The 26,517-nt window shown below is 51.6% G+C and overlaps 1 protein-coding gene across 3 annotated transcripts in view; it reads left to right on the forward strand.

Moving 5' to 3' along the window:
* Positions 1–3,312: 3,312 nt before the first annotated feature.
* The window catches only part of NTNG2 (netrin G2), a 48,237-nt gene continuing 25,032 nt past the window's right edge, over positions 3,313–26,517 (forward strand). Inside the window, exons 1-3 of one of the 3 annotated variants that reach the window (XM_041406639.1) lie at positions 3,313–3,539; positions 6,058–7,153; positions 24,799–25,442. In XM_041406639.1, coding sequence (XP_041262573.1) covers positions 6,941–7,153; positions 24,799–25,442 — 857 coding nt within the window. In that variant the 5' untranslated portion in view covers positions 3,313–3,539; positions 6,058–6,940. Of the gene's footprint in view, positions 3,540–5,237; positions 5,336–6,057; positions 7,154–8,767; positions 8,816–24,798; positions 25,443–26,517 lie in introns of those variants that run through there. The other 2 variants (XM_041406638.1, XM_041406640.1) reach the window with 2 other exon arrangements.

Below are 26,517 nucleotides of genomic sequence, written 5' to 3' on the forward strand. Positions count from 1 at the left end.
CAAATGTCCCCCACCCACCCTCCTGGCCTGTGTGTGCCAGAGCTCAGTTTCTCAGGCTTTGTGTGGGTTTTCCAGCATTTCTCCTAACTACAAAATATTATGCCTCTCTGCCTTCTAAAACTCCGTGATTTTGTCTTTGCATCAAGCATGAGGAGCTGGGAAGCATAAACCTTCCCATCCTGATCAAGCTGGGAGCTTTCTTCACATTCAGCTTGGTGAGAACAAAAGGGCAGTACAAGGGTGGTGAGATGAGACAAATCCCCCCTGGAAGTGCGAAGGTTCAATCAGCCTTCACCTCATCCTCTGTAACATCCCAAACAAAAGACCTTTAAGTGACTTCCTCCCTTTTCCTGGCAAGCTTCTCCCCAGAGGTCCTGGTGGGCTGGAGAAAGCCACCACTGGAACAAGGTTTGGGTAGAGCTGTGCTTGGCAGATATCACCCCTCACAACGGGGTCTCTCGCCTGCTCCTGGGCTCGGAGCACATTTCCAAGCCTTGTGTTCCCACCTAATAAAATGCTTACTCACTTGCAGGAGGCACTTTGACGTCCTTGGCCGCACGCTGCTAGATAAGGAGCATAAAAAGAATGTATTGCTGTTATAGGGGATACAGCAATATGTATCCTCAAGTGAAATATCCTTTATAAGCCTGGTTATTATTCTGGCAGTGATCTCGGGTCGCTCTCAGCAGGCTCAGCTCAGCTGAGGTGTTAGCAACCTCATTGCCACAGTGAGTGGGGACTGCCGGGTGTCACGTTTACCTTCTGCTGTTCCAGTGCATCCTCTATCATCCCAAGTCAGGAAAACACTTCCCCCTTCTTCCATGCATGTCAAAAGCACCATTTAGGGAGCCAGATATAGCCCTGGTATAAACAGGTGGGAGCCCACATATGTCAATAGAATTACACCTGATTATAATGGGCTTACATTTGGCCCTTGAGCCCTGGGGATCCCTCTGGGAGCAGAGGCTGTATTAAATATTAAGGGCCTTATTCTCCACCCCGCCTATGCTGGAGTAATTAAATCTCCATGCAGATCCATTGATTTTCAACTGTGCTCTCCTCGTGTGAGGAGGCAGCGCTCGGAACGAGGGTGGGAGCAGAGATGTTCCCTCAAGGAAAAACACATCCATTTTTCCTCCCCACAGAAATCCCATCCAGAAGAAAACTGTACCCAACTTTAAGCGTTTGCAAAACGTGCTGGGGTAAAAGAATGCAAATGGTCTAAAATGAAAATATGGCTCAAACCCTTCCCCATTGCCTCCAGCCTGTGAGAGCAGCACTGCCGCTGCTTTGCCGCTTCCTCCAGGCTCCCGGCTCTGAGTGCCACACAATCCCTCTCCTTCCCACATCAGGACCTTCGGAGCCAGACCTGCGAGGAGCTGGGTGATTTCCCATCCTCCAAGGATCTCCTGAACCTCGGTGTAACCTTGGACAAGCCCCACAGCTGTTGCCAGCCTCTCGGGGGGGTTGAGCTCACTGGTTAATTCCGGTGCTTTGCCTGGAGCTAGCGCCTTTTACCTGTGTGTATACAAGTATTATTGCCAGCTTGTGATCTTTTGAGCTAGCAGGGCTGTGAAAAACGACTTTGCTTTTTCCTTAAATGCCACGGAGTTTAGAAGTGTGACGGCTCACACTGTGCTGTTATTCTTTCCAATTGAAACCTAATGATGCGTGCATATCACTTAACTCTGATGTCAATAATCAGCACACCACTTGGTCTTTGCCGTGGCTATTAGAAGGAATGAAAATGAAATACCAACTCCGTTTTATCCTGTTACTGTACCATAATAACTAATAAAGAAGTAATAAGTGAGACGTGGGGAATTTCCAGGGGAGTCATTACTACAGAGCAGACCTAAAGGCACAAAGTGAAATCCAGGAATATTAGCCAGCCCTGGATTCCCAGCCAGTGCTTCTCACTTAAGCTATACTGCTGCTGTAAAATAAGTGTTTACAGAAGAAGTTACTGTGTGGAAAGTATCAGACCGTGTCCTGGAGTGGAAACTGAGCCAGAATCAAAGACATCCTTGCAGGTAAAGACTACCCTGTGCATCAGCATCGCGTTTAGGCTGGGCCACAGTCAAGACACAATGCCAGCATTTCATAAATCTCACTTATGCTCCAGAATATGGGAAACATTTCCCAGAACAGCTCTAAATCACCTCTGTCTGGTTGCAGGATGAATCGTGGGTTTTCCAGGGACTCTTATATGGGAGAGGCCACCCAGAGACCTCAGGGCAATGGGTCAAAGGAAACCATATAACAAAATACTGAGTGTCTGCAGTTCAAACCACGTGTAAGATGGACAATGCATTTTCTGGCTTAGAAATCACTGAATTCTTGGTTAGGAAGGGGCAGTCGTTTTTGGGTGGTTGCATACGCAGGAGGCAGTGGTGATTCTTTGGATTTCCTCCCCATAAATGAACTGTCGTTTATCCATGAACTGTCATTTATCCACATGTCAAAAACCTGTCGCTGCTCAGCAGTTCTGTCTTCAGCAGCAGCCTGGTGCAGGGAAAACTTGGACCTTTACCTACCACAGTTTTATCCACCTTTTCCACAGCTGGAACCTCCTCTGCCCCTCAGCATGGACACAACAGAGTTGACCTAAGCAACCCCAGCTGCTTCTCCAGCGCCGTGCTGGAAGCTGCTGTCACACCTTAGCGTCCCCCACCTTCCCAAAGCAAAACCTGGTTAAATCTCACAGCACATTCCCACCAGTACCAAGCATTTCCCAGCCATCTGATTTCCCCATCTCCGAGTTCCTGCTTTGTTTATCCTATTAATTCCAACCACCCCCTCTTCCCCCAACACACACGCACGCAGCCTCATTTACAGCATCTTCACCAGCACAAGCCTCCCCAAAATATTCAGGGCACACCAAGCGAGGACTTACACGTGTGGGGAAACCCTCGTGACTGGAGATTTTTTTTTTCTCTCTCTCGAGCAAACATGAGCTCATGATTTTAATTTTTTTTTTTTTTTAAGCTCTTAAAGGAAAAAAATAAAAGAGAAGCCCCGAGGAGCGGCATTCCCGGCTGCCGTTATCCAGCCGGGGGCAGCGGGACGGCGCGGATGCTGCACCGGGAGCCGCGGGGCCGCCGGGGCTGAAGGCTCCCACTCGCAGCCTCCTCTTCCTCGGGTGCTTTTCCCTCCCTCCTCCTCCTCCCCCCCTGCATTTCCTCCTGCACCTTTAAGAAGCCCATTGCCGCCGGTGGGATGGTGTGTGCTAAAGCTGCACAGAGGAAGTTACGCAGCCGGGATCAGGCACGGAGATAAAAGCTCCGATTGTGATTGAAAGTGAGAGCAAAAGGGATTTCAGCCTCGGCATTAACTTGCCCGGGGAGCCGGGATTGCACAAAGCTCCCCCGGCCATCTGCCCTTGGGGGCCGGCGGCGCAGCGCCTGCCCGCCGCGCTGGGCAGGGCAGGGCAGGGCTGGGCAGGGCAGGGCAGGGCTGGGGGGGTGTGTTTTGGGGGTTCCCCCGGCCCCGAAGTTCGCTGCTCCGCCGGGAGCCCCTCGCCGCAGAGCTCCCTCCCGGTAAGGACCCGCAGCGCCGGGGATGGGGGGAAAGCGGGGGCGGAGGGGGGGCGGCCAGCGCCGGCATCTGCCCCGTCAGCCCCGAGCATCTGTCCCCCCGCGCCTCCCGAGTTGTTCCCCCGCTTTCCTGGGGTGTCCCGCTCTCTGTCCCCCTCCCCGGAACATCCCCGTCTCCCCGCCGCGGGATGGGGTTTATTTTCCCACTTCGGGAGTTTGGGAAGCCGGGGGGCTCCCCCAGCCCAGGCCGCCGGCTCCCCCCTCCCCGCCGAGTCCCTCCCCGGTCCGTGCAGCCCCCCGAAGTCCTTTAGTGTAAAAGAAACCGGGGAGGATGGGGCGGAGCGGGAGCGGCATCGGGTTTTGCCGGGAACCGCGAATCCATCAGGGAGAGCGGCGGGATGCGAGTGGGATTTCCAGGTTTTCTGCTGGGAGCCGCGCAGCGCTGTCGCGGGGTTCGGGCTCCCGTCCCCCCGCGGTGTCCCCAGCTTGGCTGTCCGGGGAAGGGATGGTCAGCGTGGGAAAGAGGAGGACAGCTCCGCTCCCTGAGCGCGGGGGGAGAGCGGAGAGTTCATGGGGAGAGCAACACTTCTGAGAGAAAATTAAAAACTCCTTCATTGAGTTTACTTTCTGCTCTTAATCCGAGAGCAGCTCAGTTGTTGCTCAGCGTTGTCCCTTTATTTCAATAGGGTGTTAATCCAATAATAAGAAAAAAACCCGGAGCCGGCTAAGTCAAGACACAATCTAATTTTGTGTTTTTAATACTCTGGCTATCAGTCCCCAGTGAGTGCTGAGTACTCTTCAAAGAGAACAAAGAGCATTGATTCTATTTGTTCCCATGAACTGCAGTTTCTTAATAATATCAGGTGAAGATTTATTTTCTACGAACTAAACCAAATCAAGCAGGGTGAAAGCTTTAATTTGGGGAGCCTCTCTGCCCCGTTTGCAGTATGTTGGCTCATTCCAGAGCAACACTCCAACTATTTCTGCAAAGGGACTGGACTGGCTAAGTGGGTGTTGAGCCACAGACTTCACCCCAAACCTGCTTGCCTGCTGATGGACAGACAGTAAATACATTTTTCCCAGCAAATTTTCACTTCCCTGGGAATCTGTGACATTTAGCCAGCATAACAAGACACTAATAGATATTATAGATCCTTTCTACCTGGGTTTTTCCCTGACAGCCATTCATGTGCAAGATATAATTGTTGAGGCTGTGAAAATAGATCCATAAACTTAACAGCACTGGAGTCCTCATTAAAACTACCCTGCTTGTTTTCTACACAATACCAGAGTCTCTCACTCTCGCTGTTATCAGGCACTTGGCAGTGACCAGTTTGATGTAATAATTAGGAACTGACTTGTTATAACTGAAAAGACAGCTCTGATGTAAGTAGGACTTATAAACACTGTGTCACACTGGCTTATTATTTTTACTACATTTACTCATAATATAAAAATAGCAGCCAGTCTATTCTTTTTCTGGGAGTTTATTCAGGTCCAACGCAGCTATAACAGGCTCTTCGTTGAGAGCTGGCAACGAAGCATGAGAGACAGCTTCTCTTTTCTGAACTCATTCATCTCAATCAGCAATCTTTCAAGCAAAAAGGGGGGAAAGGGAGATGGTAGCAGAGCGGTGTGAAGCCCCTGAACACGGATCAATGCATCTGTTAACCTGGAGTTTCTGAGCTTGAGTAACTGAGCTTCATGAGAAAGGAAATGCTAAGCATGCTGCTGAAGCAGATATGCCTCAATTGTGAGAGAAAAGTTGGGGAAAGAAATAGAAAGCGAATTATCCAAAGGTAAATTTCTGTTCTGGATATGTGCCTCCCACCTTCTTGGATGAGATTTCCCTCCTGAATCTAATATTGAGAGAGGGTTTGACTTTTCCCCCCTCCCCGCTTTGGTTCTTTGTCATTTTGTTTTGTAATTACTTACAATTTTTATAGCTCTACTGGAAAGACAACAAAATTGCAGAAATGTTGTTCTAACTTGAAATGAATACTGGGAAGGTCATTGCTCTTTGTATTAGGTGAACCTAAATGGTATTAGGACTTTAAATTGTTTTTTATTAAATGTTATTGTTCAGATAAATCATATGTGGGGATGCTGGACAATGTATCTGTCTCCCCAGCTGTCTTATTTATTTGCTTATCTTTTTAGGACTATCAATTTGTCTGTCTGTCCCTTCTCTGTCTGCATATTCCCCATCTTCTAATGACCCGTAGCTGCTTCTTGATATTATTTGAAGACCCATTAGAGCTCCTGTTGTCCAGCTGCTGTTGCAAAGCAGATACCTTAAATTGGGCAGCGCTCCTTCCCTTCTCCCAGACAGCAGAAAAGCCATAAGCATCTTACTATGGATTGCTTTTTATTAAAGTTGTATATCTCCCTGTTACAAAAACCTGTCTGGTGGCTTGGCAAGCCCAGCTGAGGGCTCTGCCTCCTGAGGGACTCCTGTTCTTCCTCCTGCTCCAACTGTCCCCCCTCGCTCCCACCTAACCTGTCTTCCAATTTCTCTCAGGTCCCTCCTGCTGATGAGCTCTGCCTTTGTCCTGACCATGAAAGAGAGAGGAGATCTCAGGTAGCCCCATGGATTGCAGCTGAAGGCTTTGGGAACTTGGTGCTCGTTGCCAAAAGGCAGAATTGGACAGGAATCCTCGCCACCACCACAGGACACAGCGGGAGAAGCCAAGGCCAGCCCTGCCCCAGTCACCCCCGTGACCACCCAGCACCTGCCGGGACCACCACGGATCTGGGCACCGACCTGCTCACGCTGACACAACCATCCTTTGGGAAAAAGGAATTTCAGCTCCAAGCAGTCTCTCTTGTCAGAGTTGTACTGATGACCAGATGCTCTATTTATTTTATGTGCTAATGTTCTAACACCCAAATAATTAAGGCAGACACAGTTTGAGGCACTTTCCACAGCGACGCATTTGGAGCAGACCAGAAGGTTGAGGAAAACCTGATCCAGCACCATCTCACGGCCTCCAATTTACTCCTATCAAATTTCATCAGCAGCTCAGAACTTGATCTTTGTATTGATTGACTGGAGTCACCTCTAGATATTTTCATGCTGATTTGGAAGACCTTTCGTACAATAAAAGGGGGAAAAAATGAGGTTAAGGAAGACTTTTGACCACTGATCAGCAACTCTGGCCAAAACTTTCCCAATCAAGCGAATTGCAAAGTTGGCTTCTGTGCCAAGAGGAACTTTCCAAGTCCAGATACAGCGTGCAGAGTGGGATCATCCCTGTTCCTGTCTGGATCTCCTTCGACTGGAGCATTTTTAGATGAGGAGTTTCCATGCTGATCCCGAGAGCCACCCCTAGCCCAGCAGCCGCCTTCCTCGGGACTCTCGGCACTGCCCTCGCCCAGGGATCCCGCGCTTGGCCGCAGCTGCCATGCTCTACCTGGCTGCTCTCCTCGTGCACTGCGTCCCCCTGGCCATGGGGCAGTATGACATTTGCAAGTCCTGGGTGACCACGGATGATGGCCCATCATGGGAGTTTTATGCTTGCCAGCCCAAGGCCATGCGGATGAAGGATTACGTGACCGTGCGGGTGGATCCGGCAGGAATCACTTGTGGGGATCCTCCGGAGAGGTTCTGCACCCATGTAAGTGTTTGCTCCCTTATTTCCTGGCTTAGAACGGGCTCTGCTGGTGGCTGGAGGCAGTGTCCAGCCCAGATGCCACTGGGAGGATGTCCTGGGTCAGGGTGGCCACGGTGGCCACTGCCTGGAGCTGTCAGTGTGCAGAGCACCCTGCTCATCCTGGGGCTGAGCCAGTCCTGCAGCAGGGATGGGGCTGGCATGCTGAAGGGAGGGTGAGGAGGAGCCAGGGAGGGCTGAGCAAGTCCTGCGGGGTGAGGTCTGGATTTTGGAAAAGCTCTGCCCCTGCAAGCACACAGCCTGAGCTGCTCCTCTGCTTGCTAAAGTGTGGGGTGTGCTCGCCAGTCCCATCCCCAAGGGCTGCTCCAGCACTGTGGGATTTTATAGGATGTGGGCAGGTGGTCTCAGTTTGAGGCAGCATGAAGGGCAGGGCAGGAGAGTTTGGCCCCTGCACCCTCACAGCTCTGTCAGTTGCTCTGAGAACCACAACTTCACTAAAGCCCCTGAAAATGTGGTTCTCCCTCTCTTCAAGCCTCCACATGAAAGGGCTCTGTGGATAGACATTTGCCCTTGTAGTTAAAATCTTTAACTTATTTTCTCTTAAATATTAATCATTGCATTTCATTCCGTGCACCACAAAGCTCAGCAGGAGCATTTGATTTATAATTCACAAGGCTTTACATTGTTAAAGAGTTCAGGGGTCAAAGCAAAGAGCAAAACAGTAATGCCCCCTCCCAAAGGTCCCCCAGGAGTGGTCCAGGCACACATTTAAGGGACAGACACCAAGCCAGCCCATGCTGGCAGGGTTTCTACTGGGCTGAGCCCTGGACAAGGAGTGTCTTCTAAAAGAGTATATTATTCTTTTATTGTAATGAGAAGGGGAGTTCTCCCTATAAATCAGTGCAGGGAGTCCTATTTTCTATTGCCATGCATCAGTTTGCCACCCTGGGCCCAGCCAGTCAGGGCACCTCTTGAAAATCCAAGAGAAAAATGCTCCTGTGACACCGAGGGGTGCCAAACATTTATGATCATCAGAACATGCTGTCAGTAGTTACCCAGTTCCCTCCAGCCTAAGGGCTCTCATTAGTGCCAGGGAAGATATTTCCACTAATTCCTGATAAGTAGCAGCTTTTCCTTTTAAAAGATCGTTTGAAAAGAAAGATTAAGTCCAAGGCTGCAAATAAAACTGTTAACTATTGATGGGTCAGTCTGTATTTCCATTTATCTGACTGACTGCAGGAGGATTAAAAGGAGAACACCAGATTGCTTCCCACTACACTCACTGCAGCTCTTTGCAAACCCTCTCAGGCTAAGGATGCTCCAGACTTCAGCTCCACTGACCTCCAAGGAAGCAAAAGACACAAACTGCAATCAGCTCCCTGCATCTCTTGATTCAGTCAATACTGAGCTGAAATCTTTCTATTCTGGGCACCAGCAGTATTTCCTTGTAGCGTACGCCTGCCATGTGCTGTAACACTTGCAAACACCGTGTACAGCCGTGAATGAGAGCTACACAAATGCAAAACATGGATTTGCCTCCCTGTCCCTGCCTCACCCCAGCCTGGCCCGGCTCTCGCCTCCCAGAGCAGAAACCAGCACTCACAGCACTGTCCCTGAGCAATTCCCTGGTGAAGATTCGAGCTAAGAACAGCAATTATAAACTGCAAGGTATTTGTTTAGATTTTTTGGGATGGGTTTGGGAAATACCACTGTATTTATAGCCCTTTCTCCCCCATCTTACACCACTGCTGTTCTCTCCAGAGGACTAAAGAGTTATAAGAACGAAGCAGAGGAGGAGCAGCCAGGCTGAGGTGAGCAAGGAGCCCACCCAGCACCCAGTGCACAGAGCAGGGGGTGGCTGCAGGAGAAATCCAGGCTCCAGCCCACCCTTAGGACTGGAGTGGTGTGGGCTGGGAGGCCATCAAGGTAAATTTTCAGTGCCTCTCTCACCGAGAGTGACACGTGGCCACTTTCCTGCTGAGCATCCCCTTATGGTCAGTGGAAAGTGGACTCAGCAAGAAATGGCCCTTCCATCGCCGGTGCTGGGTGGTGACTTGACACCTATCGACGTGCAGGGGGAGGGAGAGGAGCCCGCAGAGGATGTGAGCCGAGTTCTGCTCCCCCTGCTCTAAGGAAGTGCTGGGCAAAAATCGATGTCTCTGCCCACAGATCATTACAGCCCCCGAGCCCTGCAGAGGGGAGGGCCAGCAGCTCACACCAACCCAGGGCAGCTCCTCGCTGCCAGCCTGCTCTGGTGCCTTCTGGTGTCCTGTTATCCTTTCTCTTCAGGTTTTTAATTATTTCCTTGTAACAGGTGGGTTCTCATAGGAGCCTGGCTTTCCAGCAGAGAAGTTCTTACGGTGACTGTATTGCTTTCTTAGGTGTCTTTCAAAACAGCAGGGGACTGTCCGTGCAGTTAAACTCGCGTTACTCAGAATTAAGCGCAGCCCAGCGGGGCTCCTGCCCTGCTCAGACAGCTGCAATCAAAACTAAAGGCACACACACAGCCCTCCGTGCCCAAGGCAGCCTGGCAGGGGTGAGCTGCACCATGTCCCCGTGCAGGGCAGGCCAGGAGCAGAGTCCTGGTGACAGTCAGGACCTTGTCAGACAGCGAGTGTGCCCTGCCAGGCTGCACAGCCCACGGGATCACGCACTGCCCTGCCACAGCTCCAGCAACACTTCTGCACAGGGGCCTCAAGAGATGGCAGGAATTATTTGGAGGACCGTCCTTTGAGTTTTATAGCAATTCTGGTCACATCTGGCTGCTTTCTTCTGATTGGGAAGCGTTTTGCTGCTTATTAAAGTCAAGGGTTTTGCTTTTTCCACAGTTTCTGAACCTGTTCCTATTCATAGCAATGCCTTCCTGGCAGGTTCACCTGAAAAATGAATTGTACTTTGCCTCCTGGCAGGGCAGGGGGAATGGTGGGAGCAGGAAGACAGATGGATAAGTAAATAAAAGCCTGAATGAAACTGAAAGTGTGACTGAAGACTAATAGGGAACAGATCTTTTAAACCAAGGATGTCGAGGGAGGGGTGAGACTTCAAAGATCACAGGCAGGGCATGCCACAGAGCAGCTGAAAGTGGATTTCAAAGGAGAGGGGTTTGCAGGGCAGGCCCAGCTGGGAAATGGCCAAGCTGCACATCCCCATGGGGCAGAGGGGAGACGTGGTGCTCCTTCACCTTCCCACCCTCCTGGGCAGGAGGAGGAGGAGGGTGGCACAGCTGGCAGGCTGCTCCCAGGTGCTGAGATGCTCTGAGATGCTGAAGCACTTCTTTGAGCAGGGACCTTTGGGAGTTTCACTTCCAAGCGTCAGCGTTTTGCACACAGGATAAAAAATTCCTCAGGTTTTGTGGGGAATTCACACACAAGGTGTGCAGCGGGGAGCAAGCAAACACCAAAGCCCAGCCCAGCTCCTTGCAGCTCGAGGGGTTTCCAAATCATTCCAGCAGAAACAAGGAGAGGTGTCCATAACAGGCTGTCATTATGGGATGGCTTTGCTGCTCCTTGACATCCCAGTGAGGGCACAGGGAACCCCCCTTGCTGCAGGAATGGGAGTTGTATCTCCCCCCAGAAGTGTCAAGACAGTATTTCTTGTTCTGACAACACTCTTTGATGCAGGGCTGAGCTCTCAGCCCATATTGATGGGTCAGGGGTATTTTTATTTGGCGTCAGCATTGTTTCATCAGCTAATAGAGCTTGTTGACTTTGGCACGGGTACATGAAAGGAAAAGGCTTTATTTATTCATTACACATGCAGCCAAATTGGATGTTTAGTTTAATTCTTAGCTAAACTTTTCTGAATGACATGTGGTTATAAGGCTTGTTCTAAAGGACTGTTTCTCCTGTGGGCTGGGTGCTAAAATTGGAAAGAGCAGACAAACCTTTGGGCTAAGAAACCCTTTTCCCTGCATTTTTAGCCCGTCTCATACAACTCTACCCACCTATATCTTTGTACACCTGTTTAGGTGCAAACAAGGGATTGTGGGTTTAGAGATGATTAAAAACCAAATATTTTAAAGTAAGAAGGGAAAAAGACTTGCTTCAGCAATGCTCTTCCAAAAGCATTTTTAAAGATGCAGCATGTTCTGGTGGTTAAAGGATGGATTCACCCCTTCTGGTACCCTGAGCAGAGACCCACAGCCCCTTCCCAGCCCACCAGAGTTCTACCTGGTTTTGTGTAGAACCAGGGGGCAAAGCACAAGGTATTCTCAGCTTTTTGACTGCCCTAGGGTTCAAGGATATCCTTTGGGCTGAGCAGAGCCTGTATACAAGTCCAATGGAAAATCCTTTCCAAGAAAAGCGGATATTCTCCCTCCTCCTTGAATAAATCAGCGCTACCCACTGCTGGTGGCAAACCCATCCTTGGCTGTAGAACTCCCCTCTGCCCTTCATTGTGGAACCTCTATGGCACTGGGGACGATCACTTTGCCTTTATGCCAGAATTCAGCAGCACAAGAAATTCACTCTGTGCTGTCAGATCACCTGTACACCCCTGGTGGGGTTGTAGGGAGAGAAAGAAGTGACTTTCTTTTCCCAGCTGCAAGGTGCTAACAGCCCCTCTTCCCCCCTGGAAGCCTCCAGCCCCTTAAATTAACACCTGGAAAATGCTCCCCTTTCCTTGAGGAAAGCCTGGAAAAGACAACTTGCTGCCATTTCTACCCAGGGGAGTCTCCCAGTCCACCCCTTGCACCCATCGTGGCACTGCTTTTGAGTGTGGGAGAAAGAGCTGGAGCCTTTTGGTTCTGTTCCCACCCTTAATCACTCCTCAGCATCAGGGTTGCTGCAGAGGACACTGTTTCAAGTCAGGATCAGTGGCTCCTTGCCCTTGGGGCCAGACCCTTGGGTTGTACATTATTAGCTGCTCAGCAAATTACACACTGCTCTTCTCCTGCCACTGAGGCTACTTCAGAGTGCAGCAGGATCTTGGTGTTTTAAAAGGAAAGGCTTCACAGAAAAATGAAAGAATACAATTCAGCTTCAAATTAGAGAGTGCTGAGCAAACTGGATTTTCCCTCAACAGCCTGTAACAACTTCCTTAAATGTCCAGTTCGGGATTCATCTTGTTGTAAAGTGGGATGCAACTCCCCTAACAAGGATCATTTCCAGCTGCTGATGGAAAAGACACAGTGATAAAAATGAAGCTGTCAAGTAGATTTAATTGGTACAGTGAGCAAGAAAGTTTTCCCTTACCTTGAAGGTATTCAGGAGGAGTAAACTACTTTTAAGAAAAGCTTTGCTCTTCAAAGGGAACAGTGTCCAGATGGGAAAAACAGAAGAGAATGGTCTGAAGACTTGAGGGCAAGTTTGGCCAGAGCTGGGAGAGCAGTTCTTGCAGCAGCCTTTATACAGCAGCTCCAGGTACCACAGCTTTCCATAGGCAACTTTTGAAGCCAAAGATATTCAGGGAAATCTCCCTATTTATTTATTTTAAAATCTGTATCGTGTTGTATAGCATAGGTATGATTTTCCAATAAACTTTAAAAGGATTTCTCCCTACAGAAAATCCTGGCTGAGTGGGAAGAGGTGCTATCCTACCATGCTGTGGTTTCCCCGAGTGAAAGTCCAGTTGTAACCTTAGTTTCAGATCCCAAACCATCCTTTCACCATCAGCCTTTTGAGACGTGGAGCTTTGGCTGGCCCAGTTACTCAGGCAGTTCAACACAGAGCACAGGTTTCTGTGTTGGAAAACCCCAAAGAGGCTTTTTCCTCCCCAAACCACACAGCACTGCTGGGTCACCATTCTGAAGATGTCTTTGGGGAGAAGCTACTTCCTGCAGAGCCCTGGCAAACAGCAATTTGGACTTCCAGCCTTCACCCCAGGTGGATGAGCCATCCCCTGCAGCCTCAGACATGTCCCATGAGGTTCCCACTCGTCCCCCCTCTTCCAGGCAGGGCCACCAGCACACCCAGAGGGGACAGTGCAGCACTGACCCTGCTGCTGCCCTGCCCATTTGGTGCCTCTGCACATCTGCTCAGTGCCACCTGCAGCCAGGCTCGGGGGAACCTCTGCCTTTTGCCTCAGGGGGGGATTTCTGCATTGCTCAGGCTCCAGCCACAGGGGCTGCTGGCCCAGGAGCTCCGTGCTGCAGTCACTGGGCTGGGTCTCATCCCCACCCATGCACCCATGCTTTGAGGAGCAGCTTTCCCTCTGCTCCCCTCCGTGGAGCAGCTCCAGCACGGTGCCACCGCTGCAGCCCAGGTGCTGCACACCCGGAGCTGTGGGGTCCCTGCTGCCCCGTGCTGAGCTCCACAGGGATGCTGCCACCACCGTGTCCAGTCCTGCCTTGGCACTTCCGTGTCCCAAAGGGAGAATTAGCACAGATTCAACTGGTTTCTGCTCCGGCCAAAGGGTTTGTAACTCCCCATCTGCTGGCTGAGTCAGCTGCTCCAGCTCTGTAGTGCTGCCAGCCAGGAGGTTTGGGGAGCCCTGTCTGAGGACAGGATCACTGTTGGGGTCTCAGGGACAGCCAGGACGTGTTTTGGGCTGACACAACTCAATCCAAACATCCGACAGGCACCTGCTGAATTGTTCCCCTGACACAGAGCATTAGGCAGCCAAATGCTTTTCCCACAACGGCCAAGGCAGAGTGCTTGATGCAGCAGACTGACACAGGAGCCCTGCTCAGAGGCTGGCGTGGGTGCAGGGGTACCCATCACCCAGCTGTGCCCCCTCCACACACGCTCTGGGCAACATCTGCACCTCCATTTGAGAAGCACAGCAGAGCCTCCACTCCCTCCCTTTTCCCACCCCCGGGCTCTGCATCCTGCCCTCCCCCATTCAAACTATCAGGGCCTCTCTTACAGAATAAATTATTAATAGCGGTGTAGCAAGCCTCTCTGCAAAGGCTGCATGTATTGAGCTTACAAGGCGCACAGGCTTTTAGAGAGCAGGACACTTTTCCTACTTCCTAAGCAATTTCTTAGTCCTGAATCAATAATGCACTCGCAGCCCTGCACACAGGTCGCTGCTGCTGTGCTCCTGCTGCTAGGGGCTGCGGACACAAATACATCTCTGTAGCAAGATGCAAGGGTTTAATAATCTGCCAGGGAAGGGATGGGGCGGAATCCAAGCAGATAATTTGTAAACAAGATTCAGGGAAGTGCCCTGGGAAGAGCAAAGCTTGCAAGTCCCCGGTACAGAAAGTCTGAGTTTGGAGACAAGCTAAAAAGCAGTCAATGGGATTAATCTGCTGTTTTTGAACGCATGCCCGTGGCTGCCAGCTGAGGGGTGTCTGGTTCATCTGATCCCAGGCCTAGGCCTGATCCCTGGCCTCTGATCCTGGGCTCTAGGTCACCCCACAGCCCCCAGTGCCCAAGGGGGAGGTTGAGGGGTGCAGGGAGGTGGGGGTGGAGGTGAGCCCAGGGCGGCAGGAGGGCTGGGGTTAGAGCAGCTCACCGGGGGATTAGCAGTTCACAAAGAAAGAGCTGCTCAAAAACGATTCCACGGGAGGCCGGGCTGCTGCGGGTGATGTGTGTGTATACCCAGCACAGATGAGATTATCTGCTTAGGAGTGGAATTTTCCGGGCAGTGTTAACCCTTGTGTCGCCCCCAAATCAGCTGCAGACGCCTCTCAGGACAGGGTGCTGGGCAGGGCATCCAGCAGCAGCAGCAGAGCTGCTCCCAGGCCATCCCTGGGCTTTGGAAATGGAGGTGCTGCTTCCAGGCCATTCTGCAAACAGCATGCTCGGGGCCCTTCTTGGAGAGGTCACCCAAGGGCTGGGCTGGTTTCAGGCTGGAGGCTGAAATTCCTCCTGTAACCAGATTTTCTGTTTCTGGCTCAGCCAGAGTGGGCGTGAGGGGATTTGTGTCGGTGCAGGAGCTGCGTCGCCAGGGTGGACAGGTGACTTGGGTCAGCCTTGTGTGTGACAAGCTGCATCTCCCTCTGGATCCTCCCTTTGTGGAGAGGATGCTTCCTGCCTGGATGTCACCCTTTTGCGAGGTTGTTTCATTTACAGTGCAAAGACCAGTTCAGACCCTTTTCATGAGGTGCTGCCAGATCACAGGGAGAGTTTCGGACACAGCGTGGGATGAGAGCAGAGATTTCCTTGAGCCTCACATCAAGGTTGGGTGAGGGAGACACTGCCCTGCTGCAGGTGCCTGGGGGAGTTCAGTCCTCAGAAAGGTGAAGCCCACAATGCCTTGTGAAGCCCAGACCTGCTCCTGAAATCCCTCCCTGCCTCAATTTTCCCATCTGGAGACAGGACATTGCCCTGCCACCAGCCCACCCTGTCTGGCACGGTGATGTTTCCCCAGGGCTGGTGGAGAGAGAGAAGGGCACGATGCTGAGCCTGGATGAAATACTAACGAGATGCTTCTGGAATTCAGAGCAGGCTGGAGGGGGAAGGGGAAGAGCAGCCACCGTAGGGCTGGAATCTCTTCTCTGGCAGAGAGACGGGCCCAAGGGAGCCCGGGAGCCTTGAGCGAGCGGCGCTGCTCAGTGAATGAGTGTCTGCTTCAGGCCAAAGGGAAGAGGCAAAACAGCAAAATGTCTCGCTGAGTGCGTCCCAGAGTCTCACCCAGAGCCAGCGGGGCTGGTTCTGCTGACTCACCCAGCTGCTCTCCCAAACCCAGCACACAGGCAAAGCCTGTCCTAACGCCCCGGCCAGGGGTGACCTTGTGCTCGGACAGCCTCGGATCCGGCAGGAAGGGGAAGGAAGCGGAGGAGCAATCAATCCCCCAAACCACGTTCGGGGAGGAGATGGAGGGTGTGACATTCGGCTGAGCCAGAATTAGCAGCAGATCTGTGGAGGGACCCCATTTCCACCCTATTAATAATTCATTCCAGCTCTGCCTTTACCTGCTCATAAACAGCAAACAGCTTGTTAGCGAGGACGGTTTTCTCCCCTTTTGCTGTCTCTGCCTTAATAAGAGCCCCTTGCAGATGGCTGGGGGAGGGAGGGGGCAGGGGAAGGACACATCAGTGAGCAAAACACCCCACCAGCCCTCCCTGAGCTTTGAATCCTATCCCATCTCATCCCGAGCTGCCCTTCCCCTGCAGAGGTGAAGCTGCAAAATAACCTGGGTGCCTTGCTAGAACCTTCCAACCCACGTGGGCCACCTCAAAAGGTCCCTTTGGAGGGGCACTGGGAAGAGGAGAGTGATGCCTGGAGGATGTGCACATGAAGGCTTTGCTGGAGCATTCCCAGGTGGTTCTTGGGTTGCAGCTGCTCAAGCAGCCCATGGGAAAACTGCATCTTCTACATTATGAGACAGCTCCTGTCTTATCTAAAATATAACTTGACCAAAGAGGTATTTTTAAAACAACAACCAAAAAGGCAGAAAACATAGCATCTTGAAGAAAGACTCCCCAGAGTCTCCACAGTCCAATGCTGTGGTGCTGGCCCCCTTAGGAGCTCTCCCTGCACACTGACAGGCATCCCAAAGCTATTCCTGAGATGTTCTCCAGGTTCCAGTCACAGCTGTGCACTGGGGAAAGTCCACTGCCCGCTTGGGGGACAGGGGAATCAGTGCAAAAACAGTGGACCTGGCCAGGCAGATCCCAGTGTCCCCGCCATGTCCCTCAGAGGAGGGCACAGACCCTCACCTGGGCTCACAGGGAAGGGGATTTGTGGGGCTCTTTGGCACAAGAGGGGCCTCATGTTTCTCCTGATCCCTCTCCATGCTCCCAGCCCTCTCTGCAGTGAGTTGTGCCACTCGCCAGCTGTTGGAAATAATCGCTGTAAATTAATTACGGTTGTTTCACCCCTCTGATCCCTCCCAGCCCATGAATAGAGTGAAAATTAATTGTTAGAGAGTATTTCCAGCTCTCTTAGAGTCCCACCCTGGCCACTGGCAGGTTACAGTTTATGCCCTAAAGCATGAGATTTAATTACTCACAAATGTTATTTTTGATCATAAAATCACCTTGTCTTGTCATAAATCCAGATAGAGCAGTTGAACCCTCAGATCAGGAGCAGCAAGAGTGAAAACACCCTGAAATGTCATTAGGACGAGCCTGTGTTTTCTCCTGGGTAAATGCAATTCTGTTTGGGAAGCAGCACCACGTCCTGGAGTGATTATTGGAAGAAAAGCCAAGGAAGTCTCCCAAAACACACATCACTCAGGGTGGCCCTTGTCAGAAATTTCTGTTGCAGAAAATGGGTTGAACTCTGTGTCACTGGGGAGGTTCAGGGTGGCTGGCACTGGAGCTGGGTCAGGCACCTTCCCTGCTCAGAGGGTGATTTCCCTGTGCTGATTTCCCCACACCAGAGCAAACCCAGCAGGGGAATGGAGAGCCCTGTGGAGCCCTGGAAGAGGCAGGAAAGCCGGAGCAGGGGATGGAAGGGAAGTGAAGCCCTGCAGCTCAATCTCAGCATGAGCAGGGGGCACTCAGCCGAGTGCAAATCAGGAAAGGAAATGTGCTGGGAAGGTCATTCCAGCTCCACCCCGCATCCAACGTGGTGCTGGGCAGGGGAAGGGAGAGGGGAAAACAGAACTTTGGGAGGAATGTGTTCCAGAACATCCACAGGACAGGCAGGGATGGAGTGGGCTGGCCGTGGTCCCCTCTGCAGCTTGGGGACCCCCATGTACCGTGGCCACCAGCCCTGCCCGTGACAGACAGGGGAGGGGAGGCTGCAGGACACCTGCAGTGGCACTGCTCCACAGTGAGGACATTAGCAGGGCAGGAGGGATCAGGTGCACATGGAGATTTTGCTGATCCCCTTGTTTTTTGCAGGATTTGGAGGAAATTTGATACCAATTTCAGGACTCAGTTGCAGCACGAGGAAAACGCGGGGACTTTGTGAACCTCGCCTGCTCCCCTTTGAGCAGGAATTCAAAGGCAGAGTGGAGGTGTGCTGAGGGAAGCTGAAGGGCCTTGGGTGTCCCAAGGGAAGCAGAAGGGCCTTGGGTGTCCCCAGGGAAGCAGAAGGGTCTTGGGATGCTCCTGAGAGCTCCTTAAGCATCACAGCTGGATGTGCTGGGGGCTACAGAGGGAATTGTCCCCTCCAGGGTGGAGGTTCAGACCAAGGTTTTCTTGGTCACAAGCAGTCCCAAGAAGGAGGGAAGGAGGTTCCTGTGTTGTCACCTGCTTTTCCTGGCTCTGCAGACTCTTTGGGGGTCTATCAAACAGGCCCCAATCCCAACCAGAGCCAGATCTTGCAGGAGAGCCTGGAGACACCCAAGGTCTGAGAGGTCTCTGGCTGGGTTTGAGAGCCAGTTCTTAGAGAGAAAAAAACACTCCAGAAGAAAGTACCCAAGAGAAACCCACAAACTAGCACTGATCTTTGTGCCGAAGGAATGCTTTTGACTTTTTCCCCTTTAATAAAAATCTTCCTATAATGCACCAAGGATTTCCAGCCCCCACCCCCAATTAAAAAAATACAAAGTTTTGTTTTCCAAAACTCATCCAAATTGATGAGACCTTGTCATTACTCTTATTAGGAGACTGTAATTAAAAACAAGTAGTTCCAGGGTGCTCTAGGTTTTGGCAGAGGCCTTGGTTTAAACACAATTCCATCAAGCAGAAGAGATCCCCAAAAGCAAAGGAACTCCAGGACAATTCTCAAGACACCATTAAACAAATCACACCAGGTATGAGCTGTGATTGAGCATCCTGGGCTGAGCAGTACAAACTCTCACATCATCCACTCATTGTTCCTTGCTCAAATCTTGTTGGATTTTTTCCCCTTTAATATTATTATTATTATTAATATTAATTTTTTTTTCTTCACTGTGCAGCTAGTGGTTGCAATTGCTTTCCAGCTTCCCTTTGGCATGGATATCTAAAAGCTGCAGTCCTATTTCTGTGCAGCTTTCACCATTCACAACAGATGTCTAGTTTGTTTAAAATATTCAACAGCCTAATGATTAATCAAGCAATTGCACCTACAAAATTATATAATTTTATGCTATGAGGCTTAAAAATGGTATTATCTCCTAGGGAAAAAAAATAAATAAAAGGAACTTTTGCGCTCATTAAGAGCCCTAAAAACCATCTGGGCTTTGTAAAACTGAGGCCTTTTGTTGTGGCTGGTTTCCCCCATTCCCCCCTTCCCAGCAAGGTGGGGAGCAGATTCTCTGCAGCATCCTGGATTCCTGTCATCCTGCTTTGTCAGACCAATATCTTGTTTCTTAAGAAATCCTCCTCAAGGAGCAAGTCTCTGCTGTCACCTTCAGAAAGTCCCTTTTGCAGCATTTCTGCCCAGGAGTGACTCCAGGCACCAAGAGGAGGCAAAACCCAGGGGCTGGGTCAGCAGGCACCAGGGCTGGAACACAATTCCAGCTCAAGGACTGGGCTCATGGGAGTGCACCTGGATCAGGGCAACCCCCAGTGTCACCCCAGGCTGGGATGAAGCACTGAGAGCAGCTCTGCCAAGGAGGATTCAGAACCCCACAGGGTCTGAAGAGGGTTTACAGGAAAGATGGGGAGGGCTCTTTATTATGAATTGTAGTGTTAGGACAAGGGATAATGGCTTTAAACTAGAAAAGAGCAGATTCAGGTTAGCTGTAGGGAAGAAAACTTTTATAAAGAGTGTGATGAAATACTGGCATGGTCAAACCTCAAAGGTGATGGGTGTCTCATCTGTGGAAACATTCAAGGTCAGGCTGGATGGGGCTTTCAGCAGCCTGACCTAGCAGGAGATGTCCTTGCCCATGGCAGGGGGTTGGACCAGATGACCTTTAAAGGTCTGTTCCAACCCAAACCATTCTCTGATTTGGCTCACAGAGGCACAACCTTACCATGATGCCATTTTTTAGGACACTGTGTCCTCAACAAGGCTCTCACAGTTTGTCCCCTGGAGATTTGCCCTTCTGAATTGAACTGGGGCTAAGAAAGGCTGCAAAAACCCCAAAAAGTGCCCAACCAGAAGAGCTGGAGAGCCTGAAATCTGCAATGTTTAGTTGCTGTGAGGACACTCACGACTGATTTAATAGCATGAGACTCAAAGTGAACTGGTTTATTTTAAGCTCACTGAGACCAAGTTTGCCTGGCTAATGCATCCTGACTTTTAGATTGAAGACTTAAATATCTCAAGACTTTGGACAGATTCTTTGGAGGACACACAGCTTGGAGGAGGAAACCAGATTCAAAAATAATACCTGGAATTGTTTCAATAGTGCTATATCTGATCTTACCAGGACCAGGGCAGCAGCCAAAATGTGGCCATCTGTTTCCGCTCCCCCCTGCCCTCCTGGCTGACTCCAAACCACCCCCCCAGCAGAAAAGGCACTGAGCATCCCACAGAGGAAGGACAATTCAATAAACCTAACCCCAAAAAGGAACACTTCATTTTAGCACAGGAAGCTGTAGTGGTGTGACTCTTCAGAGGCTTTTGAAGCTCTCCCCCACCTTGTCACCTGGAGGTTATTTTTATGTTTGCCTTGTTACAACCACACACCTCTGGAGTCATTTGCTCCCTGCGGAGCATCAGGGTGGTTCAAGAGACCTTTGGGGGTGCTGCCAGGCTGGGATACACGGGAGCCAGCAGGGATTGTGCACCTCCATTCCCTGGGATGAGCATGTGGCAGAGTTTTCACTCCTCTGCTCCCTGCTCCTGACCTGCCAGGACGCTCCCAGGGCCAGCCCTGCTCCTCCAGACCATGAGGAGGGGGATCATGCTTGATCAGACTCAGCTGCTCCAGGGAAATCTGTCCTGCCTCCCATCCTGGCCAGCCTTTTGTCTGGGTAATGTTTCCTTGTGTTTCATCGCAGAGCCTTTTGTTTGTTTAATTTTGCCACTCCAAAGAAAGCTTTGATAGGAGCATCATCCACAGCCCTGGAGGTGGCCACTGTGGCCATGCTGGGCACAGCTAAAGGGGCAAATACCCAGTGAGATTCATCTCACACCAGCTCAAGAAGCAAATACCCAGTGAGATCCATCTCACAGCAGCTCAAGGGGCAAACACTTAGTGAGATTCATCTCACAGCATCTCAAGGGCTGTGCCTGCTGCACACAAGGAAGGAAAGGTTCATGGCAAGAGCTCTCTTGCCAGGACAGCTCTGAGACACAGACCCTGCTCAGACAGAGCCTCTGAGCAGCTGGGCAGTTTTGTCAGGGAGTTTTCTGCTGCCATCCCAAGCCAATCCTCCACCTGCTGCCCCCTCCTCCAGACAAGAGGCAGGAATGGACCTCCGGGATGGTCTTTTCAGGACTGTCACATTAAGCCATCTGTATGGCCACATTGACAGGAGGACCATACTGCAACACAATATGTTGCCTCAGCACAGGAAGCACACTCAGAGCCCCCAGCACTTCAGCTGAGGGGGATTTTTCTGCCTTTTCCCTCAGCCACTGCTGTAAAGCTGAGCTGAGAGGCAGCTCCATCCCCCAACAGGAAGCTGTGTCTCATTAGCAGAGGTAAACAATTCCTCTGAACGTGACGAGTCAGGAGAGCATATTAAATGTGTCAATATCTCAGGGTTTTTTAATCCCTACTCCAGAACAGCTTGTTGTGGCAGGAGAGGGCCCCCCAGAGCCCCAGCACAGCCCAGCTGGCATCTCCCTATCTTTGAGGGGGTTGTGGGGTGCCTTCACTTCTTAACCTCACCCACCCAAGCAAGCCTGAGCACTCCACTGATTTCTCTTGGTCAGTTATCACAGCTGCAAACAAACAAACTAAATAAATAAATAAATAAATAATCCAGCTATTTGCTTTTAAAACACCAACCCAAGCACCCTATTGTGAGTAACCTCCCTGCTGCAGGGCAAGCACCCAGCAGCAAACTAAATAAATTTAAAAGTAAATAAATAGATAAATAAATAAATCAATAATCCAGCTATTTGTTTTTAAAACACCAACCCAAGCACCCTATTGTGAGTAACCTCCCTGCTGCAGGGCAAGCACCCAGCAGCTCCAGTCCCAGCCCTTCCTTCCAGTACACACAGAAGTGGCAAAAGCCACACGTGGCCCAGGCTGAGGCTGTGACAAACCCCAGCATGGCATTTGCAGCTTCACTGCCAGGCAGGGGTGTGCCAGAGCGAGACTGGGTTGAAAGCAGTTTGAGTTTTGACCTGTTTTCTCATGTGCTGCTTTCCCTGGCAGCCTCGTGCACACCAACACAAACACAAGGTGTGCTGCACTTACGGAGTCCCCTCGTGTCCCCAGGGCTGCCTGCCCTGCACAGGAGCCTGGTTCTCACCTACACATCAGCCACTCGCTGCTTTGTTTTCCCCCGTGCTGACAGGGAGCCTCCTGCCTTGTTTGCACTGTGCTGCTCACCTGCTGCTCCAGACACAGAATTATTTGTGTCCTCGGGAGTTTCTCAGGGTTCCTGGGTGCTGTGGCCTCCACTGACTTTGCAAACTGTTGTTTGCCTTCAGTGCACATGTCTGAGCTCTGAGGAGGCACCAAAGGCCCATTTTGCAGACACGGAGTGGAGAAGCTCTAAGTATTTTCCAAGACTTTTGGTTGCCTGGCAGGAGGTGGCAAAGCCCAGATTTTCCAAAGCACGTTGTGTTACTCAGAGGTTTCCACGTTCAAAGCACAGCCCCGCTTTGCACCTGAGAGAATCCTCTTCTACCAGCCAGATCCCCTCCTCTGCTGTGCCAGGGCACCCTAAAAGCAGCTCACAGCACTCAGACTCCAGCAGTTCCCTAGCTCAAAGCCAGCCATGGACACAGGAACAGCCTCTTCCCACCCCTGCAGCAGCCAGAGACACACCCAGCCTGCTCAGATCCAGCCCTGCAGCTCATTTTTTGGAGCCTCCAGGTACCAGTATCAGCTCTCCACACCCAGGCACAGCCCTGGCACTGCAGGAAGTCCCCAGGCTAGGCAGGAACACACTGATCCCCACACACAGCACCTCCCCATGGCTCCCAACCACGCACAGAGCACCCACAAAGCAAAGCACAACACCCAGCTCAGCCTTACCTTGAAAGCTGCTGTGCTCAGGAGAGCCAGACCTCACCTCCAGCAGGCTCCTCACCTCCAGCCAGCAGCTCTGAGCAGCTCCAGCTGCTTTATCACCTCCTCCTCCTCTGCCAGGTGCCTCTGCCTTCCTGAGCAGGGTCCCACAGCAGCAGAGCCCGCTGTCATACCAACCCCTCTCCCTCCCCAATCCTTTGGATTTTGATTCTGAGAGGGAGGCAAAGTGACAGCACAAGAGATGCTTCACATGCAAAAAAAAGGATTTGCCGTGTGTTGCGGAGTTTTTTGTGGTTTGTACCCAGTAGAACACAGCCCTACACAATCCCCACGTGCTCACTCCTCACTCCTGGAGGCAGAGGCTGCAGGGCGGTGATGCTGGGCTTTAACAAACATAAAGGTGAGCAATAAATAATAAATAAATGCATTGGCACAGCTGCCCACCCCCAAAACTTCAACATGACCTTGGCACTGCGTCCTAGTGCAGCTCAGCACACGGGGGTGTGGAGGTTAAAGAGATCTTTTGTCCCTGCAAAACACAGCCTGGCTGTGCACTGGCACTTGTGAGCAAAAAAAATGGGATGGTTGGGTGTTCTCTCCCAGTGCTCAGGCCTGGAGGACATTGTCACCTGGATGGGATGAGCCATCCTTCCCACCCTGTTCCCTGTGGGCAGGAGCACAAATCTCTGCTCTCTCTGCTACTGCTCAGTTCTGTCCCAGCTTGGAGCTGGAGAAATTGGGTTTCCCTCCTCTAGCTGTGCTCAGAGGCACTGGGGGGATGGTGTGTCACAGCTTTTTCAGCCTCAGGAGCCATGAGAGGCAGGGGTGTGCTTGGAGGGTTTTAGCCATTCAGCTCCTCCAAGGCAGCAGGGGTGAGCACAGCTTTCTGTAGGCTTGTAAATCAGCCAAGCTTAAGCCAGGTTTCCCAGAGACCATCTCAGGGAAGGAGCTTTCTATGAAAATTGCCCCGTGCCAAATTGAAAAGCCCTTTCCCAAAGGGCCTTTCAGAGGAAACAGCTCAGCCGTTCTCACAGCTGAGGCAAAGCCACATCTTTCTGCCTTAAATTCACTCTCAGAGACATCATCCTCCAGAGCCAGGCCCTGGCACCCTCCAGCTCAGCCCAGCAGCTAAGGCTTGACACAAGCAGCCAAACCAGTGCCCACACTGCCCATGGCATGCCCAGGCTTTGCTTTCCTCTCTGGTTGATGGGGTCTCTGGGGTCCAGATGACCCCGAGGTGTTAGAGGGTTTTTTTCCCAGCCCCACGACCGAAGAAGAAGCTGAGATGTGTCAGTTCTGCTTTTCAAGGTTGTTTATTTTTCCTTATCTATAACATTCTTTCTCTGACCCGCTGAGGTCTGTCTGGCAGGTCAGTTCATGGCACATTGCCCACCCTTGGGGTGGTGTTAACATTTTATACTAAGAACTACGTGTACTTTATTTACAATAATTTTCCAATACCTCTCACCTATGTTAGACAGTCTCTAAACCAATCCAAAAATGCCACCATCACACAGAAGATGGAGGCTAAGAAGAAGAAGGAGGAAGGACAAGGCACGCCCAAACCCCTCCATCATGTCTCCTGAACCCCCATTCTAAAAACCCCCAAAATTCTGCTTTTTCACCCTGTGACAAACTAACTACCATTCTACTTAAACTCTCGTGGCTTGTACGTCTTCATACAAAGCCGGTAATTTTCTCCATGGGTTAAAATCAAAGGCACAGGTGTCTTTGACTCCGTGCCAAGGTCTCTGAGCCCCCTGCCAGGGGCTCGAGCCATCCAGGGCAGCCAGAGGAGTGTCCTGGCTTCCGACATCTGGTGACCGCTGTTGTCATTCCAGGAGAACCCGTACCTGTGCAGCGACGAGTGCGACGCCTCCAACCCCGACCTGGCCCACCCGCCCAAGCTGATGTTCGACAGCGAGGACGAGGGGCTGGCCACTTACTGGCAGAGCGTGACGTGGCGCCGGTACCCGGAGCCGCTGCTGGCCAACATCACCCTGTCCTGGAACAAGAGCATCGAGCTGACCGACGACATCGTCATCACCTTCGAGTACGGGCGCCCCACCATCATGATGCTGGAGAAGTCTCTGGACAACGGGAGGACTTGGCACCCGTACCAGTATTACGCAGATGACTGCATGGAGGCCTTCAGCATGCCAGCACGGAGGGTCCGGGACCTCTCCACCACCAGTGCCAACAGGGTCCTCTGCACGGAGGAGTATTCCCGCTGGGCGGGCTCCAAAAAAGAGAAAACCGTCCGGTTTGAGGTGCGGGACCGCTTCGCCATCTTCGCTGGCCCCGACCTCAAGAACATGGACAACTTGTACACGCGGCTGGAGAGCGCCAAAGGGCTCAAGGACTTCTTCACCGTGACCGACCTGCGCATGAGGCTGCTGAGGCCCGCCCTGGGGGGCACCTACGTGCAGAGGGAGAACCTGTACAAGTACTTCTACGCCGTCTCCAACATCGAAGTCACCGGCAGGTAACGGCGGCTGTGTTTCTTTGTCTCTTCTCGGAGGGATGAGAAGAGGGTTCTTGCTGGAAAACTGAGCCATCAGCGTTTCTGCCACCTGAGACATAACCATTTCTCCCTCTAACAGCCCTTCCCCCCAGGCAGGGCAGCAGATGTGTCCTTGCAGGGAGTGGCTGGGGCACCTCCAAGGCTGTGTCCTCCTGCAGCTGGTGCTGGGGGAGCTGGGACATGGCTTGGATGGACACTCAGGGTCTGAGTTCCCTCCAGTCCCCTGTCCCAGCTGTGCAAACACAGCCAGCCTTTGCCCAGATGTCTCAGGGGTGATGCTGGTGGATATGGGGAGTGGAATGAGGCTCACCCCACTGAGCTCCAGCTCCCTGCCAGTACAAGCAGGGTGGGTGATCCCCAGTCAGTCCTGCACACCCTGAGCAGCCCCAGCCCTGGCAGATGAAGTTTGGGGTAAGGTTAAACCCCCTGACAGATCTGGGGCAGAGGAAGCATGAGGGGGTTTGTTTCTCCTGGGATTTGTTTTTCATTTCTCTATACGATGCCATATGTTACGTTATGACATCAGCCGAAAAAGCAAAGTAAGGTGGAAAAGTGCCGAGATGGCTGATTTCCCATCCAGCTTGTGAGAGACTTACAGGCAAGAGGGGGAAAAATCTCCCCATCACCCACCCCATGCTAACAAGCATCACCACAGCGACAGAGGAGCCGTTTGTATCGCTTCCAAATGGTTTGCTTCTGAGACTTGCAAGTAGAAATGTTTGCAGGTGCCACCGAGGCTGGCTTTGAACAGGCTCCAAGGGGAAGGAAGCTGCAGTGAGGGATGGGAGAGCCCTTTCCACCTGCCAGGGCAGGCAGGAGGCAGCAGTGAGAGTCTTTCTCACAAGCAGCTGTGGCTCTCAGCTGGGCTGGGGGCATTTTTGGGTGCCCACGGTGGGGATTGCTCAGGGAGGAGCCCTGGGGGGGCTCAGGCATGTGGGATGGGGAGTGGGAGAGCACCTCCACATGTGTGTGGTAAATTAGGACTGAATGTTTGATGTCAGTGCTTGTGCAATGAGCTTTGGCTTCCAAGATCAGC

This window comes from Onychostruthus taczanowskii, unplaced genomic scaffold (genome assembly GCF_017590055.1).
Source record: "Onychostruthus taczanowskii isolate IOZ18803 unplaced genomic scaffold, ASM1759005v1 scaffold25, whole genome shotgun sequence".
NCBI lineage: Eukaryota > Metazoa > Chordata > Aves > Passeriformes > Passeridae > Onychostruthus > Onychostruthus taczanowskii.